At 28.2% G+C, this 18,753-nt stretch overlaps 1 protein-coding gene across 3 annotated transcripts; it reads right to left on the bottom strand.

Moving 5' to 3' along the window:
* Window positions 1–814: 814 nt before the first annotated feature.
* LOC100571753 (modular serine protease) lies at window positions 815–15,266 on the bottom strand. Of its 3 annotated transcripts, XM_008189954.3 has the most exons (18): window positions 15,134–15,266; window positions 14,888–14,949; window positions 12,897–12,945; window positions 12,258–12,403; window positions 11,983–12,120; window positions 11,792–11,922; window positions 11,550–11,717; window positions 10,830–10,995; window positions 5,705–5,904; window positions 5,553–5,586; window positions 5,234–5,449; window positions 4,013–4,231; window positions 3,685–3,900; window positions 3,415–3,582; window positions 3,219–3,352; window positions 2,980–3,147; window positions 2,309–2,465; window positions 815–1,088 (listed from the first exon to the last, which is right to left on the bottom strand). In XM_008189954.3, exons 2-18 carry the CDS (start codon window positions 14,934–14,936, stop codon window positions 904–906), a joined length of 2,544 nt encoding a protein of 847 aa, XP_008188176.1. In that variant the 5' UTR covers window positions 14,937–14,949; window positions 15,134–15,266; the 3' UTR covers window positions 815–903. The 3 variants fall into 3 exon arrangements, with proteins under 3 accessions (XP_008188176.1, XP_016664025.1, XP_016664026.1); XM_016808536.2 differs by lacking the exon at window positions 15,134–15,266 and having other exon boundaries at window positions 816–1,088; window positions 12,893–12,945; XM_016808537.2 differs by lacking the exons at window positions 12,258–12,403; window positions 12,897–12,945; window positions 14,888–14,949; window positions 15,134–15,266 and having other exon boundaries at window positions 816–1,088; window positions 11,983–12,021; window positions 12,075–12,113.
* Window positions 15,267–18,753: the final 3,487 nt, after the last annotated feature.

The raw sequence follows: 18,753 nt of genomic DNA, 5'->3' as shown, positions 1-18,753 counted from the left end.
CGCTACAACTGTTATGACAGTGGCGGCTCGTGAGATTCACCTAAGGTGGTGCACAAGAAATGTATAAGATACCTATATAAGATGGTAACAATATTAGGGGCATATCAAAATAATGTAATATGTAATACAACGCAATTAATGGATAATGTACAGTGTTATCGATTCGACGAATGACGTGACATCGCGACACGATAAAAAAAGGTTCGGTGCACACATTAAATGTGTTTCAACAATTTGTGCTCCGCGAATTATTTAATCGCTTATAGACACACTTCTCAACATGAAAAACTGCAAAAACAATTTTTTATTACAGACCATGTGCATAATGATGAATTATATTATTTTACCATAGGAATCTAATATTTTTTATAATTTTTTTTTTTTATTTTATTTTGGGTGGGTCCACATGCTCCAGTGCACCATACCACGAGCCGCCACTGGGTTATAAGGTCAGTAAAATTAAAATAAATAAACGACAACTATTTTACGTATTTTATATCTCCACGTTTATATGTAACACTTTTGATTTATTATTATGTTTCTTGTACCTAATAATGATGTTATTTTCTCCAATACCTAACAATATTTATTATTTTAACAATTGGATACTGTATGTATATTCATAATTCATATCACACGGCGTAATAGATAGACTATTTAGCTACGCCTATGGTTAGGGTTATTTTATCGGTATCTCATTTTATCTATCAATACTGTAAAATAAAATAATATAATTAGATAAGAGTTACGTAAAGATGACATTTAAAACAAACGTAATAAATTCGTATATTTTATTAATATGTAACACATAGGTAAAAAAACTATTTCTAAATATATTTCAATTACAATTAGTCAATTAGAATAAATAATTGTTATAACGTCATTACTATAATTATATTGGACTTAGTAATGTTTGATATACATGCTACGAATCCATTGAATGTGGTACTTAACATCTGTAAAAATTGCGATTGAATTTGTTGTTTCTGGATCCTTGGAACTCACTACTCCAGTTAAATGGTATAAATTAGAGTGTAAAAAGCATAAACCGGCACCACTATCTCCCTTATCCACTCTTTGTCCTAAAACTAAATATATTTTCTACATTAGACACAAATTAACATTAATTAACAATCTTACGTCTGTTATCGTGTTATATTATAAATAATAACTGAATCAATTATACGACTGTTATTGAGTAGTAGGTATACCCATTACCCATAGATACCACAGTGGTAGTAAGACGGGTGGCGATGAGGCGATGATAGGCGATAGATCCTTCCCCCAATGACTTTTTTTCAATGTTTCAGAGTAAGTTTAGAAATTGATAAAATAAACATATGATATATCTCAAGTATCTACGATTATTCGTTTTTGAATTACAACAAAATAAGAAAATCGCTATATGAGAAATCCAGTGAATATTCAATGTTGTAAACATTTAAACTTCAAACGTTCATAAAAATTTAATTTGGGTTTCAAGTAGACATTTTAGTTTCTGAGTGGAGCGATGAATGTTTTGATTTTACAATGATCCGTGTTTTTTTTGTGTCTGTCTTAACGGTTTGGGGCAATAAAACTGCATCGAACAGTATCTTGTTTGGTGGGAAAGTGAATCTAGTTGGTGCATTCGGGTGGTCAAAATGTAATATTCCCAATAGATAGTTAGGGAAAAACAATATAAAAATTTGAATTAGAGAATTTTAAGTTAGAAATTCCTAAACATTTTCTTTTTTTTATATCTAAGATTTTTTTTTTATGGTTTTCTTATTTTGTTGTAATTCAAAAACGAAAACCATAGACACTTGAGATGTATATCATATGTTTATTTTATTACTAAATAAAATTTTAAAAATATTTTGACTTATTTTTAAAATGTTATAATGTATATAAAATGCTGATATAAACATTCAGTGGAAATTTCATGTATCTAAGTTAATTTATTCTAGAGTTACACCAAAAATCAAAATCGATTTTTTCGATAAATGATTTTGCGTAAAAATTCCTGTTTTTCCTTAATTTTTATGTCTTTTTTCCATGCACTTTGAAAACCATTGAAACGAATTTTAAATTCTGGCCTTCCAAATATACTAACTAGATTCACTTTCCTATCTAACAAGAAACTGTTGAAGAAATTCAAAGTAGTTTTACTATCCAAAACTGTGATGACAGATACAAAAATAAAAAAAAATTTAAAAAACACACATCATTGTAAAATCAATAAATTCATTGCTCAGCTCAGAATCTATTAAGTTTGTTAAAAAAAATCAATGATATATGTGATATTAGTGTTTAAATATTTAATTACCCGATGCAGATCCGGCACAAAACTTATCAACAGTCACAAATGATTCAAATCCGTTTCTAAACATATTCCGGCAAAAACTATTGTTAACGTATGGTAAAGATGCTTCCAATAAAATAGGACTATCAATGCCTTTTTCCGTTGTTCCCCAACCAACAATCTGTGAAAGTATAAAACAGTTGTATAATTTACAATTATATTTAACGCATAATATTAACTATAGGTACTTACATGAAATTTGTTTTAAATTTTTAATCCTTAGCTATACATTTTTAAACATTTATAAATTTTTAACTACTAAAGAAGTTGAGTGTTCAATTTTAAACAATTATGTCTAATTTTAAACTTTAAAAACTTGTAAAAAAATCTTTCTTATGTATTTTTATTAATTTTAAGCTGATATTGAAAAAATGTGTTCTGCATAGAAATTGCTAATACAAACATTCAGTAAAATTTCATGTATGTACGGTAATATTTTTAGGAGTTAAACAAAAACCTAAATTGATTTTGTGGAAAACTAATTTTGCGTTAAAATTTCAGTTTTCCTTAATTTTTTTTTGTTTATGCAGACTTTAGCATAGAATCTCACGTCTGTGCTTTTTATATACAAATGGACATTGTAATAGAATTAAAATTTTAATAATTTTAGTATGTGAATAATACTACAAACCAACCTTTCCTTGATCTCCATTGGATAAGTTGTATTTACTTTTCCAATCAATACATACCGGTGCAACAACAGTACTAAAAGAAATTCTGTTTTTTAACACCACAATAGCTATATCTTCAGCATAAAACCCAATATGCCCATTATAACCAGCCTTTAGGTGGACAATTTCCGCCTATACAATTGTTTTAATTTATATTATATATACATATTATTAGTATAGACATTAAATTATTAATAACTTACATTCATTATTTCAGTAAATTTATTGTCAATTACTGTAAAATCCCTAACATATTTTCCAATTGCAATTTTGTACCGACCATCATTTACTGATATTGTATTCGATATCATACCTTTTTCCCAAAAACAATGAGCCGCTAAAAGTTATATTTATTTAATTTTAATTTTTTTTCTTAAATTTGTTGTAAAAATATATTACCAGAAACGACTAAATTTGAAGAAATAATTGATCCTCCACAAATCAAGTCATATTTAAAATTATATTTATTAAATCGATATATTCCTACATTCCAAGGCGCCGTTCCAACAAGTGCATTTTCACCATTGTTTATCAAACCTTGGCTCTTGATATAAACTCTACCGCAATCTAAAATAATATTTTTATATAAATATAAATTATAAGAGTAAGGATACAAAAAGTGTTAAGTAAATCAGAGACTAATATTTATATAGTAAAAAATACGATTACATGGTTCGCATCTATATAGTTTATTATTCCATATTCCATTAGATTGACAATGTATGTCGAGTGGAGTCTCTTCTTGTCCATTTAGTAGTTTATGTGTGGTTTTACATGATGGTGTAGCTATTGTGTCAGGTATCGATGGATTTGAGCAATTAGCATACTTACCATTAAGAGTGCATTTAATATCTAAACTATCTGATATTAGAGGTGGACACATTTCTATAAACATAAACAAATATTATAATCAAACATAACCATAAATCGGACTCGTAATATTTAAAGAGGTAAGTACATAATTATTACAACAGACAAATTACAATACAAAACTTACTTAAACATAAATTCTCAGAAACCGTTTTCCATTTTCCATTTCTCTGACAAACCCTAAAACTATTGGGATAAGCTTTATGATATCCAACTTCACAGTTTTCATTTACAGTCAGGGTATGATTAATTAACGACCCATGAGATAAAATTTCATTAGAATCTTCATAAGTATATAAAACTCCTTCGACAGTTGGTAAATAGCATACATTCGCTTGAATCAGGGCTTAAATCAAAAGTAATAATACCATTTAGTTGGTATTTGGACATTATGATCGAATGACTGTTTAACGTTATAAAGAATTTAAACATTATTCAATTTATGTGTTTAAATGTTGTAAAAAATGTAAACGTTGTTCAATTTATGCGTTTAAAGTTAAGATATAAATATAAATGATAATAAGTAATAATACCTATAGAATAGACATATTGTTAACGGTTTAAAAATGTACATCAAACGATTACGCCTAACCTAACGACTATTTATTTTGTTCTCCCTTAATAATTTTTACGTTTGTAAGACAAATCAATTTAACATAAATAAAAGCATTTGGTTGATTTCAGGGCTTTGCACCTGAATTAACCAGAACCCGTAAGACCCTTAAAAACCCTTGAAAAATCAAACACTTGTATTAACCAAAAACCAAATGAAACATTTTGATTAACCCGAAACCATAATCATGTTTAATTTATGATCTTCATGAGATATATCATTTTGTATAAATTTTTTGTGGTTGGTTCGATTTTGTAGTTAATTATTTGTTTAATAATAACATTGTTAGGACATATTTCTAAACAATTGAACATTTAAAAAAATATATCTAATAAAAATAACTAATAAAAATTCTGTTTTTTTTTTAACTACTAAACACCCATATTAACCAATATTAACCTGAATAATAACGGTTATTAACACCGAAAAGATTGTTTAATTTTTCTATTCTAATGTTGGAGCATCCGAATAAATGCAGCACCCAAAACCCGAACCCCGAATAAATCATTCGGGTTCAAAGCCCTAATTAGTATATTAACTAACTAATGTCCAAATGCATAAGTAAACGTAATACGTGTTACATAAGACATATTTTATCGTATCATAAAGGACACATTAATTGACTATGCACACGGGCATACATTTTTTTGTTAACAGTACAAGTTAATTAAATTAGTAGGTAAACAAATATTATAAATTAAAGACTGATGTTTTTATGACAAAAAATCCAATTACATGGTTTGCATGTTTGTAATTGATTATTCCACATTCCATTAGACTGGCAAAGTAACTTCAGTGGGGTATCTTGTTGTCCATTTGGTGCACTATATGTTGGCTTACATGATGGTGTTGCTATTGTGTCAGGTATCGATGGATTTGTGCAATCAGCATACTTACCATTAAGAGTGCATTTAATATCCAAGCTGTCTGATAGTAGAGGTGGACACATTTCTATAAACATAAAAAAAAGTAAAATTAAACATAACTAAAAATCAAACTCATAATATTGAAATCAGTTATTATTACAGCATACAAATTACAATACAATACTTACTGATAATTGGTAAAACGCTCGAATTCACTTTATCCTGCCAACATATTACATTTTACAAACATCTATTATTTCTAAAATATGCTAAGTTTTGAAGCAGAAGTTGTCATTAAATAACCAAGCCAATACAATAAATGAAAAAGTAAAATTTATACCTTTACAGAATCGTTATTAAGTACGTCATGTTTGTTCAAAATTCCACGAATCCATGGTATATAGTATTTTATGTCTATAAAACCTAAGGCTGTTTTGTTATTTAATGTACTCCATGAACTCTTTAAACCGGTTAAAAAATAGTAGTTAGAGTATAAAATGCTTAAAGTTTGGTATTTATAACCCTCATCTCCTATATTTTCTGAAACAGATATTTTACACATAAGACACAAATTAAAGATCCTACTATTCAAAGGTGGGCAAGTTAATGAAAATAATTAACTCAAGTTAAGTTAAGTTAAGAGACATAAGATTGATAAGTTAAAAGTTAACAGCTAAAAAATTATAAATCTAACTCGATAAGTTAAAAGTTAATACAGAAAAAAATATTAACTTAACTCATTTTAAAAAAAGTTAATCCATTTTTTTTATTAGTAAATCATATAAAGAGTGAATGTGTCTTTTTAGTTTCTAATTTATAAATTTAAAAAAATAATTTTATTAAACTTTTATCATAATGTTCACTGTATACCATTTTACTTTTACTTTACTATTATTTAATAATTTTAACTATACTCATCTCAAATTAATAATTTAACAAATATATTTTTTTTATATCGTATAGCAATTGAATGTCATAACTCACAATACATGAAGATGAGTACATGACCTTCATATATATTATAAGTTATATAACATTAAAACATAACAATTGTCAATTTGTAATTTAAAATTATTAATTTTATTAAAAACATTTATAATTGCAACTCGCATAATATATAATTTACAACTTAATAAAATATATTAATATTTAATATACACAAAATTATGTTATCAAGAAATAGAACAGAAATGTTTGTGTTTTTGTATTGGATTATTTTTATTTGATACCGATATAGTAATATTTATGTATAAACGAACAATTTTTAAATGTTTTTAACTTGTTGGATTTTTTAAAATCAACTGAGAAAAGCTAAGTTATTTCAACTGTAAATTAAACTAGTTAGGTTCATAAGTTTATTAAAAAAATATTTTACTAGTTAAGTTAAAATGTTAAAAAAAAAATTAACTTTTTAACTTAACTTTAAATTTTTAACTAGTTAATGCCCACCTTTGCTACTATTACTGGGTGCATAAGTTAGGAAATCCATTACATTTTCCTGTGGTACTGTGGTAGAGTTTAATTTTTATCATAACATAAAACAAAGTCCCTTTTTCTCTGTGTATGCTTTGATCTTTAAAACTATACGTAACAGATTTTGATAAGGTTTTTTTTAATTGATAGAGTGATTCAAGAGGAAGGTTTATGTGCATAATATAGTAGAGAAACACTGCCCCTTTTTTGTATTTACGAGCATATCTCGAAAAGAACTCTACTTATTTTAATACGGTTTTCACTAATCAATCGGTCGAGTAACGGGGAAGGTTGTAAAAAAATCAACTTAAGGTAGCTCACACATGATTTTTTTTAGCATATGAAAAAATAAATATTTTTGTCAATCTAAAATCTAAATGGTTGCAATTCCTTACATATTATATTAATATTGTAATAAATAAACTATAGCTGTCCCACCCGACGTTGTCCTGGCCAAAGATTTGTATTTTTAATAAATATATTTGTACAAAACGTATATACCATAATTCTTCTAATTATAATATTAATATAATATGTAACAAATTGCAACCATCGAGATTGACAACAAATATTTTTTTTTCGTATGCTAAAAAAAATCATGTGTGAGCTATCCTTTACCTATCTACAGCCTATATGAGTTGAAAAATCAAACTGTATATACACCCTCCAATTTTCAAGTAGTAATCTATTGAAATAACTTTTATTGAAAACGGTCCAGTCATTTTTTGAGGCTATTAACTTCGGTTTAACCAATATACTAGTTTAGTTGTACCTATAACCCGATTTCGCCCGCCAACAAATGTAAAAAAAAAAATTTAGATTATATAAGTGTGTCTTGGTTTTGGTGTACCTACCTAGGTACCTCGGTTCACAGATAAATTTGGATAGCTTTGCAAACTAAATCGACCAAGGTAAACAATTTATTTGTAGTGGATTGGTATAGCACTTGGTGTAAATCGAATGTGGTTCAAACTACTCTTTAAACATTCCTGATATTTCCTAGAACAATTCGAAATTTTTACAAAATCGGTCAAGTAGTTTTTGAGAGCCTATAATATAATAGCTACAAATATATATTCAATTCTCATATTTGTTTTAAGATATATATTTATATAATTTCTTTATTCGAAACCATAAGCATGCGACGATTTGATGGATGCTTTTACCTCATCTGCCAGAGTAACTAATGGCAAACATTTAAAATATTAATTTTTACTAATTATTTCTCCTATAACCAATAACAACCATTTATAAACAAAAATGTCTATCGTAAATCTCAAAATGCCTGTTTTAGCACCTCCCGGGGCTGATTCTCTTTTATATTATGCATGTTATATAAATATAAACCTTCCTCTTGAATCACTCTATCAATTAAAAATAAACCGTATCAAAATCCGTTGTGTAGTTTTAAAGATCTAAGCAAACCGACAGAAAAAGACTTCGTTTTATACTATGTTAAAATAAGAAGATTACCATTATTCTTATTTTTAAACAATAGTGTATAAGAAATAACAGAATGGACAATATATAAGTAATGTTACATATTATACAGCTTAACGGGTCAATGCGGTCCAACGCTAATATCACAAACATTCTCCATTCTTCTTTATTACACGCCATGTCTATCTGAGTTCAATTTTTAAGTTTTTTTAGGGTCCTTCATAACAGAGACCCTCCATTTTGTTCTAGGGCTGCATAGAGGATTTCTACGTCTTATTTTAAATCAGTACAACCAGTTCTTGTTTTATAATTTGATCATCTGCCCTCCATACAATATGTCATAGCTTTTACTTATCGTATATGAGAGAATATAGCCTTTGTTGATGACATTAAAATTTTTCGCCAAATTGAATCTACAGAGGACTGTCTTGCACTGCAGGTCGAACTCAATAATCTAGTTATATGGATAAACTCTATCGGCCTCCACTTAAATGTCAGCAAATGCCAGTCAATGTCATTTTGTCGCAGCAGAAATGTCATAGTTCACAACTATACCATAAATGATACTGTGCTTGAATCTGTTACAAGTAAAAAAGACCTAGGGGTTCTTCTTACCAGTAATCTAAATTACCACTCACATATTCAATCGATAGGTTGCAAAGCCTATAAGATGTTAGGATTTATAAGAAGTGTTTCATCTGACTTTAAACTGTCCTCGTCATTAAAATTTCTCTATTGCTCTCTAGTTCGCCCTTTATTAGAATACGCTTGCGTCCTATGGGATCCCTACACTGCGTCCGACTCATTAATCATTGAGCGTGTTCAGAGGATCTTCCTCAACTTTGCAGGTCGTGTCCTGAAAATCAATCACCCTGTTCATGACTACACACCTGTCCTACGTGAACTATGCCTAGATACCCTAGCAGACAGAAGAGCTAATGTAAATCTTAAATTCCTTCAGAGAATTATTGATGGTACATATGATGCACCTACTCTCCTTTCCTGCATACAATTTCGAGTACCTCAACATTCGATACGTTCCACTGCCCCATTTGTCATCCCCTTTCATACCTCCAATTATAGTCGCAATCGCCCCATGGACAGGCTAATGCGTCTGGCAAATGAGTCTACCACCTTTCCGTAGGTTAGTTCTAGTTACCAACACTGCTACAATCCTAATTATATTTTATTCTGTGAATTATTTCTAAGCAAATTTTCTAAAAAAAAAAAAAATGTAATAATAGTGTTTCAATAATTACTTTACCTTTGTTAAAATTGCCCTAACAGGCGTTAATTAATAATAAATAATAAATAAATATTCGGTCTTTCATATAGCTCTTGTATTTCATTATTATGCCTTCTTTCATATCTTTCCGATTATCTGTTATATATTGTATATATGTCCATAGTTACTTAATAATTATCATCCATAAAAAAAAATGGTTGCTTCGGTACGAGTGATAATTGGTTAAGGGCATGATTCTTATAATGGGGAAAAGTCTTTGTGGGAGCACCAATCTTATCTTGAATTAGCCTCTAGGTAAATTTAACACAAGATTTGATACGGATTGATCAGAGTTTGAGATTTAGTGACTCACTAATAGATTAGGCCTGTGATATTGATGTTTATGAGTAATATTTAGGCGGTACCTAACGTGCAAAACTAAGTAAACGGTTATAAGACCTTTTTTTTTAATACCAATGGAGTACTACACAACTAAAAAGCTGACTGTTTTGGGGATAGAATCTAATGGAATATAGTCAGGTTAGCGAAGCAATATGTCCTAAGGAGACATTAATATTTTGCTTTATAACAACGCTGTACAAGCAGGCACGGGCAATCACGTTGTCACTGGGTGATTTGTCGAAAACAAAGGTGGACGGGCTAAGCGTTTTGAATTAGTGTTTTATGTTTGATTTACATTCAAATAAAAGTATTATGTTTTATGTTTGATTTACATTCAAATAAAATTATTTCCAACTTGAAAACCCGAGTCTTGAGCATTATTTCAGGCATTTTTACGTTCTTACCTTTTATATATCGCATGGATATACGTAGGTATTATGTGCCAATGAGGATTAATTATTAAACCGAATAGTGCCATGGTATTTGTAATCTTTGAGTCATTCCAACTTGGAAGGATTGGACGTAGAATCGGCAAGCGCATACCATCGAACCTTAGGAGATAACAGTGCCATTCTAACTTATTTTAGAGAGTATATTATCATTAGTTAGATAGTACGAGGGTCAGGTGTAGTAGGCTTACCGTGTGCAAACTATACGGGTGATACCAAACTTTGGTTAGTCGTTTTTAAGTTAGGTACTCTAAAAAAAAAACAATATTTATATTGTCAAAAAACTGTTTTTGCATAATAATACCTGTCTATTCCTTAATTTTTTTTTAGATTTTTCCAACTACTTAGACAAGTACCTACTAGAATATTTTACTTTTCACAACCAAAGTACCGACTAGATCCAATATTCTATTAAATACCTACCTCCGTAATGTTTAAAAATCTAATTTAATGATCAGAATCTAAATTTGTATTACCCGTAATTATTCTGATACAAAAATTATCATAAGTCACTGAATCTGCAAAATTGTATGTATCATACAAATGTAGACAAGAACTGTTGTCGGTGTGTAAATTACTTTCAGGAATAAATATTTTTTGAGTAGAAAAAATTCCATTTGACGACCTTTGAAATTTATCAATCTGTAAAAGTATGAAACAATTCATTTATAGTGTAGGTACAATTAAAATAAAGGTATAATATGAATATCTCGATATGTAAGTATCTATAATGAGTTCACATTTTGTTCTTAAATAAAGTCCGACTAAACAAAGTGTTTAAATCAATCGAATATAAAATAAGAATAATGTTGAGTGGTTTTACAATTATTTATTTTTATTCTCGTGGCCAGTGGATTCCCTAATAATAACAACAAATATGTAGGTAGGTTTTCACAGAACTCATACGAAGTAATAGAAATATAAATAGAATTAAAGTTAGACCATTTTTTTTCAAATCACAACGGACATATTATTAATATTGCAGATGTCAAACCGAATGTATATTTAAGTTAGTGTTTTAACTTTATACACAGCAAAGCACTGACGTGATGAAATGAAAAAGGTTAACTCACAGAACTCCCCTATTTTGTCCAAATCCTAGAACTTTGTAGAAATTAAACCAGGCAAAAAATGTCATATTACATTTTATGTATTTAATAAAACTACAAAGTAAATATTTATTACAACAAATTTACCTGAACTAGAGAAGGATTATGTATACTATATTTACTATACCAATCGATACAAATAGGTAAAACACCATTACGAAACGAAATGTTGTCTGCTAACACAATAACTGCTAAATCGTCAGCATTAGAGGCAATACTTATATTATAATCTTCAACAAAGTAAATCATTTTCGCCTGCAAAATTGTTGTAATTTATATAATACATACCATACAAATTATTTGTAAATATTTAATTATTAATAACTTACAGTGATATAATTATTTTGATTCTTAGCTATATAATAGTTTGTTAGACTTTCAATTTTATACAAATATCGACCAGCATCGTTTATTGAATTTTGCTTATATTTTAAATCGTATCTCCAAAAAGTTTCAGCCACTAAAAACGATATTTAATTAATTTTCATTCCTCCCTAAATACATTGTGCAAGGACATTACTAGCAACGACTACATTTGGAGCAACAATTGATCCTAACCCTAAAATGACAGTTTTTAGTTCCAATTTATCGACTCGATGTATATAAACTAACCAAGGTGTTTCTTCTACCCTTTTATTTTCAGCTTCCTTACCGCATTCTAAAACAATATGAGACATATATTAGATGTAATATTAGAAGCATCATATTTAGTTGAATATGCATAACTCTAGCATAAATTAGTTATTACATAAACATAAAAAAAATATTATGTGCCATAGAGCTAATTTTTTTTACCCAAGTTCATATTTGTTCCATACTCGTATTGAGCACACAACTCTTTAGTCTCGTCTGAACCATCTGAACAGTCTTTATGACCATCACAAACCGAAGACCATTCGGTACATAGTCCATTTGTACAAACAAAGTTATCATCATTGTTTCTATGATTTTATTCGAATGAGCAATAAATTAGTTTTGAATATTAATTACACAATTATAAGCAAATATTAAAGCTATACGAATTTAAAAGATTAGTATAAAATAGATTCAAGAATGTTTCTATAAACAAATTTCGATTGCAGAGTATATAATTAAATGTTTATTTCCTGTCAGGATCGGATGTCCTATGCGTAAACAAAAGTTTAACAACAGAAAATAAAATGAGAGAATAGATAAAGTTCGTTTTTTACATAATAAAAATGTAAAAAAATTAGGTGTTTTGATGTTCCTAATCGCATAATGATTACCTATTAATGACGACGTGTAGTAGGTACCTACTAAGAATATCTAATTTTAAATATAGATCGTATATATTCAATATTCAATAGAGGGGTGCTTATTCAGACTTTAGATCTCCAATCACCCAGGGTCCCAATTACCACTATTTTCGGCCCATATAATAAAATAATATTTATTTAAACTATAGTCACCAACACTGAACAAGATGATACTGCTAGTTGTCTGTCACACAAAATGCCAGTTCCTGAAATAATGAATTCTTATGCATTAAAGTATAAATAAATAATGTTTAGTGGATTAAGATTATTATTTATTGTTTCAATCATAATTTGCAGTTTGAATTCAATAGTATCATATTATTATAGTATTAAACTTTATATACGGTGCATTCATGTGTAATATGTACGATGTCATCATTTCAGTTAATAATTATAGGGAGAGGGGAAAAGTTGACCAGCCAATAAAATGTAAAAACAAAACCACTCGTTTTACTCGCAAGTTACATTCCACTTATCACAATCAGTGAACAAACAAATACTATACGAATCAACAAAGATATTTTATATATTTTCAACCAATGAGTTATTATAATTTCAATCAAACGATTATTCATTTAATGATATTTTGATAAAATTAATTAAAATTATATTTAACTAAGTATTTTGAATTTATTAAATCAACTTGCTTATTTAATTCAATAAAACTTATTTTGTTACTTATTTGTATAATTAATATTATAATACCTAAAATAATTATTGTTTTCATTGGTTTAAGTAAAATTGTATTTAATTAAATAATTTTTGTGTGTTAAATTAATTATATTTTTATGGCCTAACCTATTGTACTATGGTTTTATTTTTATACTGTCACATTATATTTGAACTTAAATATAAATTTGAAATATGCATTAATTTCTATTGAAAAAATTATTAATGCCTTTTAATAGTACCTATAGATACATTTATTGTATTATGCAAGATGATTCTTTAGTTATGGAATACTCATTATTTTAAAAATTATAAATGGTTTTGAAAATATTTTTTTCATTGGTTCAAGTCGTTAAAAAACAACGTTTAAAATTATGGTTTTAAGTATTTTTTATTCTTATAAATTTTTTTAATTTTTTTACTTTTTTGAAAGACAGCATAAAGTTTTAATTTCATATTCCAAAGCAGAATATTTTTCTAAGTATTTTAATACATAAAAATCAAATTTAGGGAGAGTAATTTTTGAGTTATAAGTATTTCGAGTATTGATGAGCGGAGTGGAGCGTGGTATGGGCTTATCCCGCAAAATGTTTGTCCACCACTCCGCTCATCAATACTTAAAGTGTATTTTTTTTAATAAAAACGTTGTTTTGTAACGACTTGAAACTATGTAAAAAAATATTCTTAAAAACATTTACACTTTTTTGAAATAATGATCGAGTGTTCAATGATATAATTATGGTATAATGATCACCCTGTATATCTTAAAAATTATAAAAATAGATAATAGTTACGTATATCACCAGCGTATCGGATTACTTTTAAAAATATATACACTATACCTTCATATACAGGAAAAGACAAACCTTTTAATTCCCCTTCATACGACAATAGATATCACTGAATCTTATGAGCTTTTGATATATAATTTTTTGTTTTAAGAAAATATGCAGTGGTGTTCAATAATAAATGATACCCTTACATAAATCCTAAATTTAATACATAAGCTACATTAACTTAAAAAATAAAACATTATCCTCGGAATTATAATATATTATTGTTACAGTCCCATATCAATTCTATAATTCAAACCATTTTACATTGAGCACGCAAGCGAGCACATTCACAGTACATATCATATATTATATATTATCCTATAGTAAATTAACAAATTAAATATGAAAAAAAATTAAATCCCGTATTAATTGTATAGTAAATTTATATTTAAATTAATCAATTTGAAAAATATTGTTATCAAAATGACAAATTATTGTTTTGATTAAATTACTGTTAGGTAAATATTATATGGTAAATTGTATTCAAAACTCTTCACCTTAAAACTTAGATAGATACATTTATTCAGCTTTTCATAGTATTGGAGTATATTTAAATATTAATATAACGATTATTATAATTATAATGCAGTAAAAAAAATAATTTTCTTTTCATTACTATATTGTTAACAGTGGTATTACGTACCGAAAATTAAACATGAATATATTATTATCCTCGAATACGCCATCTCCATTGCCAATGTTGAGCTGAGATTAAAATAAATATATTTAAAAACATAAGCAATATACACAAACTTTATACACAAGATATATACAATTAATGCCACTATATAGACTGAACAATATTTTACTCTACATTTTATAACATGTATTGGTATAGCAAAATACACTACATATTTTAATATAATATACATAGTATATATATACTTACAATATCTGTAAAGAATTGATTAATTTTTAAATTTTATGTATGATAACACTGTGAAATAGACGAAAAAACCAATACAACTCTACAACATCTTACAACTATACTAATGTATACTAATATATCGTGATGCTGGTCTGCTGACGATGTTGATATCATTATGTTCATCTTACCAGTTAGGTATATGATCACCGAAGGACAAACTACATAGATATGTGGAGGTGGTAATAAAAATATAAGTGATTTACTAACTTGTTTTAAAATGTGTTATATTGGTACTACTACTATGTTAATACAGCTAACGGTTTGTTGACGTAGCTTTGCATTTATACCTACATATAATACAGGTTATTCAGATTATGTAGGTGTACTGTACAACAACTATTTTTGTTTAAATTTATAGTTATAATTATATTTTATTATATTACTAGCTGAATTGACTGGCGTTAACCGGAAAAAAACTCGGATTGTTCAATTACTTTTGATGTAACACGTTATGGATGCAATGTATTTTTAAGTGTAAATTATATTATATTTTAATGTATACTCATCTCAACGGACGTTGTTCGTCGAATCCGCAGCAGTGTATTATCAAGTAGGCAATCTACCTGCGGTTGATCGCGGACTCCGTGTGGTTTGTTAAGTGTATAATTTAACTCTAAGAAAAATCTTTGGGCCAGTTCAAGATAGTATCAGTGGAAAAAGGAGAAGGTGAAATAATGCAGAGCTCAAGTTTTTTTTCCAAAGTACAACCATACCTGATGTGGGAAAAGACCTCTTGGAAGACTTAAAACAAGATGGGAAAACTTAGTCAAAAACGATGTGGAATCACTAGGCTGAGGCACGAATTGGAAAGAAGGAGCAAGTGAACGATGGATGAGTGTGTGTAAAATGGGTGGTCCTGAGTGGTCTATTTAACCACAGAAGGAAAATAAGATAAAGATTTATTCTATTTATTTACCATATAATATTATATCATGGCTAAAGAATATTTGGTAAGATTCTCGGTAGTTTGCGTCCTAGGTTATAGGAATAGTAGATTATATACTTAGTATTTTGTAATAAGTACTTCGGTCTTAAAAGGACGTCGCACTCGCATGTGTTGTGTCCATCTTACTCACGGACAACATAGAAAATTGTTGTTCACCAGTTTCAATAGGGTGCTGTCAGTTTTGATATTACAGTGAATTGACCTATTGCCAAACTTTTATGTAACAACATTATCTGTGTTCTCACGATGGTTTTTACAATATTTGAATTTTTAAGTAGAATAATGAGCATTTTCAAATATTAATGTTTTACATACTCATAACTCACTTAAAAATAAAAATATCCTTAAAAACCATCGAGAGAACACAGATAACGTTGTTACCTTAAGTTGGATATAGGCCAATAAACACTAATATCAAAACTGACAGCACCCTATTCAAATTAGTGGACGAAAATTAAGTCATAGGTGCGTGTAAGACGGAGACAACACATGCGTGTGCGACGTCTTCTTAAAATATAATATTATAATATTATGATACAACAAAGACTGTTCCCTTTTTCGTAACGGTTATAAGGTCAGTACAATTAAAATAAATTACCATCAACTGTTTTACTTATTTTATATATCGACAATTATAGGTAACACTTTTGATATATATGTTTCTTGTATCTAAGTACCTAACTCAAATGATATTATTTTTTTCTAAAACGTAAAAATATTTTATAATTAAGTATACCTACTATTATTAACATATTATTATTATGTATATCCATATCACACGGCGTAATAGATAGGCAATTTAGCTACAGGTGTGGTTAAGGTTATTTTATCAGTATCTCATAATTGTATCTATCAATACTGTAAAATAAAATAAAATGATTAGAAAAGAGTTGCATAAAAATGCTATTAAAAAAACGTAATAAATTCGTTTATTTTATTAATATGTGAAAGAATTTGAGTGGTTTGAATGTAACAATATATATTTTATGACATTATTGCTAATAAAGTTATTTGTTTTACTATTGATTACTACTTATACAGTAAGTTGAATTAATTCTTATCGAAAACATTGAACTTGAATAATAATAATTTATGTCATTGTGTGAATTAAATACAACCAAAAGTTTTAAGTACCCTCGAATAAACATTCAATGGACATTTTAATGTATCTGTGGTTTTGAGTTTCTCCAAAAAAAAAAAATCGACATTGATCACTGATGAATGATCAGGTTTTGCTTAAAACTTGCATTTTTTCTTAAACATAAAGTTACATTGTAAATTTATTACTAATGAGATGTATAAATGACTCCTTATGTTCTCAAAGTTTGGAAATGTCAAGTTTTATTATTGACAACTTACTGGAGTCGGAGGTCAGGTTATAGTAGGTTCTGCGTATTGAGACGGTCGCGGTATTTAGTTTTAGTTGCAGTGTAGGCCGAGAATCATGACACGCATTTTTATAAGATTCGGTTTTAAAAGAAAAACTAATATACGAAACATCTCGTGCTGCACTTGGTTACCACGGTACACAGTTTGGGAAACGCTTACCTAATATGTCCCGTTATTACCATGGTTTAAGATAGAATGGTTACGTGTCGAACGACAAATAGTGTCAGGAGGAAATGCTCATGTCAATTTACTAGCTCTTAACGCTATCTAGTGATAATGAATAATTGAGATACCTATGAGAGATTATAAATAGTAAATAAACATAATATTAAAATACATTGTAAAAACAATAACTGTTTTCAGCACAATTTAGTAAACATATAGAAGTCAACGGTGGATGGCACTGTCATAATATGATTACCTACATTGCATGGTCACTTTGTCATTAAGCTTAACATAAGACGCAACCGGTCTATCTTAAACCATGGTCATTAATACATTATGATGATGACACTTTAAAGTGACACAAAGGTACACTTAATCATATTTTTAAGCCTTTTACACGGAACAAAATGGAGAGATTTTGTTTTAATAATAAGCATACGTAATATTCTATTTTACGTCATACCTATGTATTCTGATTGTCGATGAATGTTAAAATGTTTATTAACATTATAGGTACCTACCTTATTTTGCGTAGATAGGTAGGTAGTAAATAAATATTATAATTATGTACTCGTATATAAATTACTCAGTAAAAAATATGTAATCAATATTCAATATATATATTATACTTCGATAGTTCGATATATTATAGGTATATTGAACTAAGAAGTAAATAATTATTTTAAGATTCATAAAAATAAATCGAAGTTCTGTTTATTTATAGAAAATATTTAAAATCTAGTTTTAGATTCTGAGTGGAACGATGAATGTATTGATTTTACAATGATGTGTGTTTTTTTAAAAAAATTTTTTTTTCTATCTGTCATCACCTTATAGGACAGTAAAAGTGCTTGGATTTTCTTCAACAGTACCTTTTCTGATAGGAAAGTGAATCTTTACTTACATATCCGGTCACTATGATGCCCCTATACATCGTGATCATTACTACGAATTACACACATTTACTTTCAACACATTCACAAGACCCATATAAACTGAAATATAAAATGCCTAGTTTTTACTCCTTAGAATGAATTACGCTCCAGCCCCCCTAACACTTGATGAAAATTTCGAGTTTCTA

The sequence above is a fragment of the Acyrthosiphon pisum genome, chromosome A1 (assembly GCF_005508785.2).
Source record: "Acyrthosiphon pisum isolate AL4f chromosome A1, pea_aphid_22Mar2018_4r6ur, whole genome shotgun sequence".
Taxonomy (NCBI): Eukaryota; Metazoa; Arthropoda; class Insecta; order Hemiptera; family Aphididae; genus Acyrthosiphon; species Acyrthosiphon pisum.
Note: the sequence above shows the minus strand (reverse complement) of the source record. Positions and strands in the feature narration are given on the sequence as shown.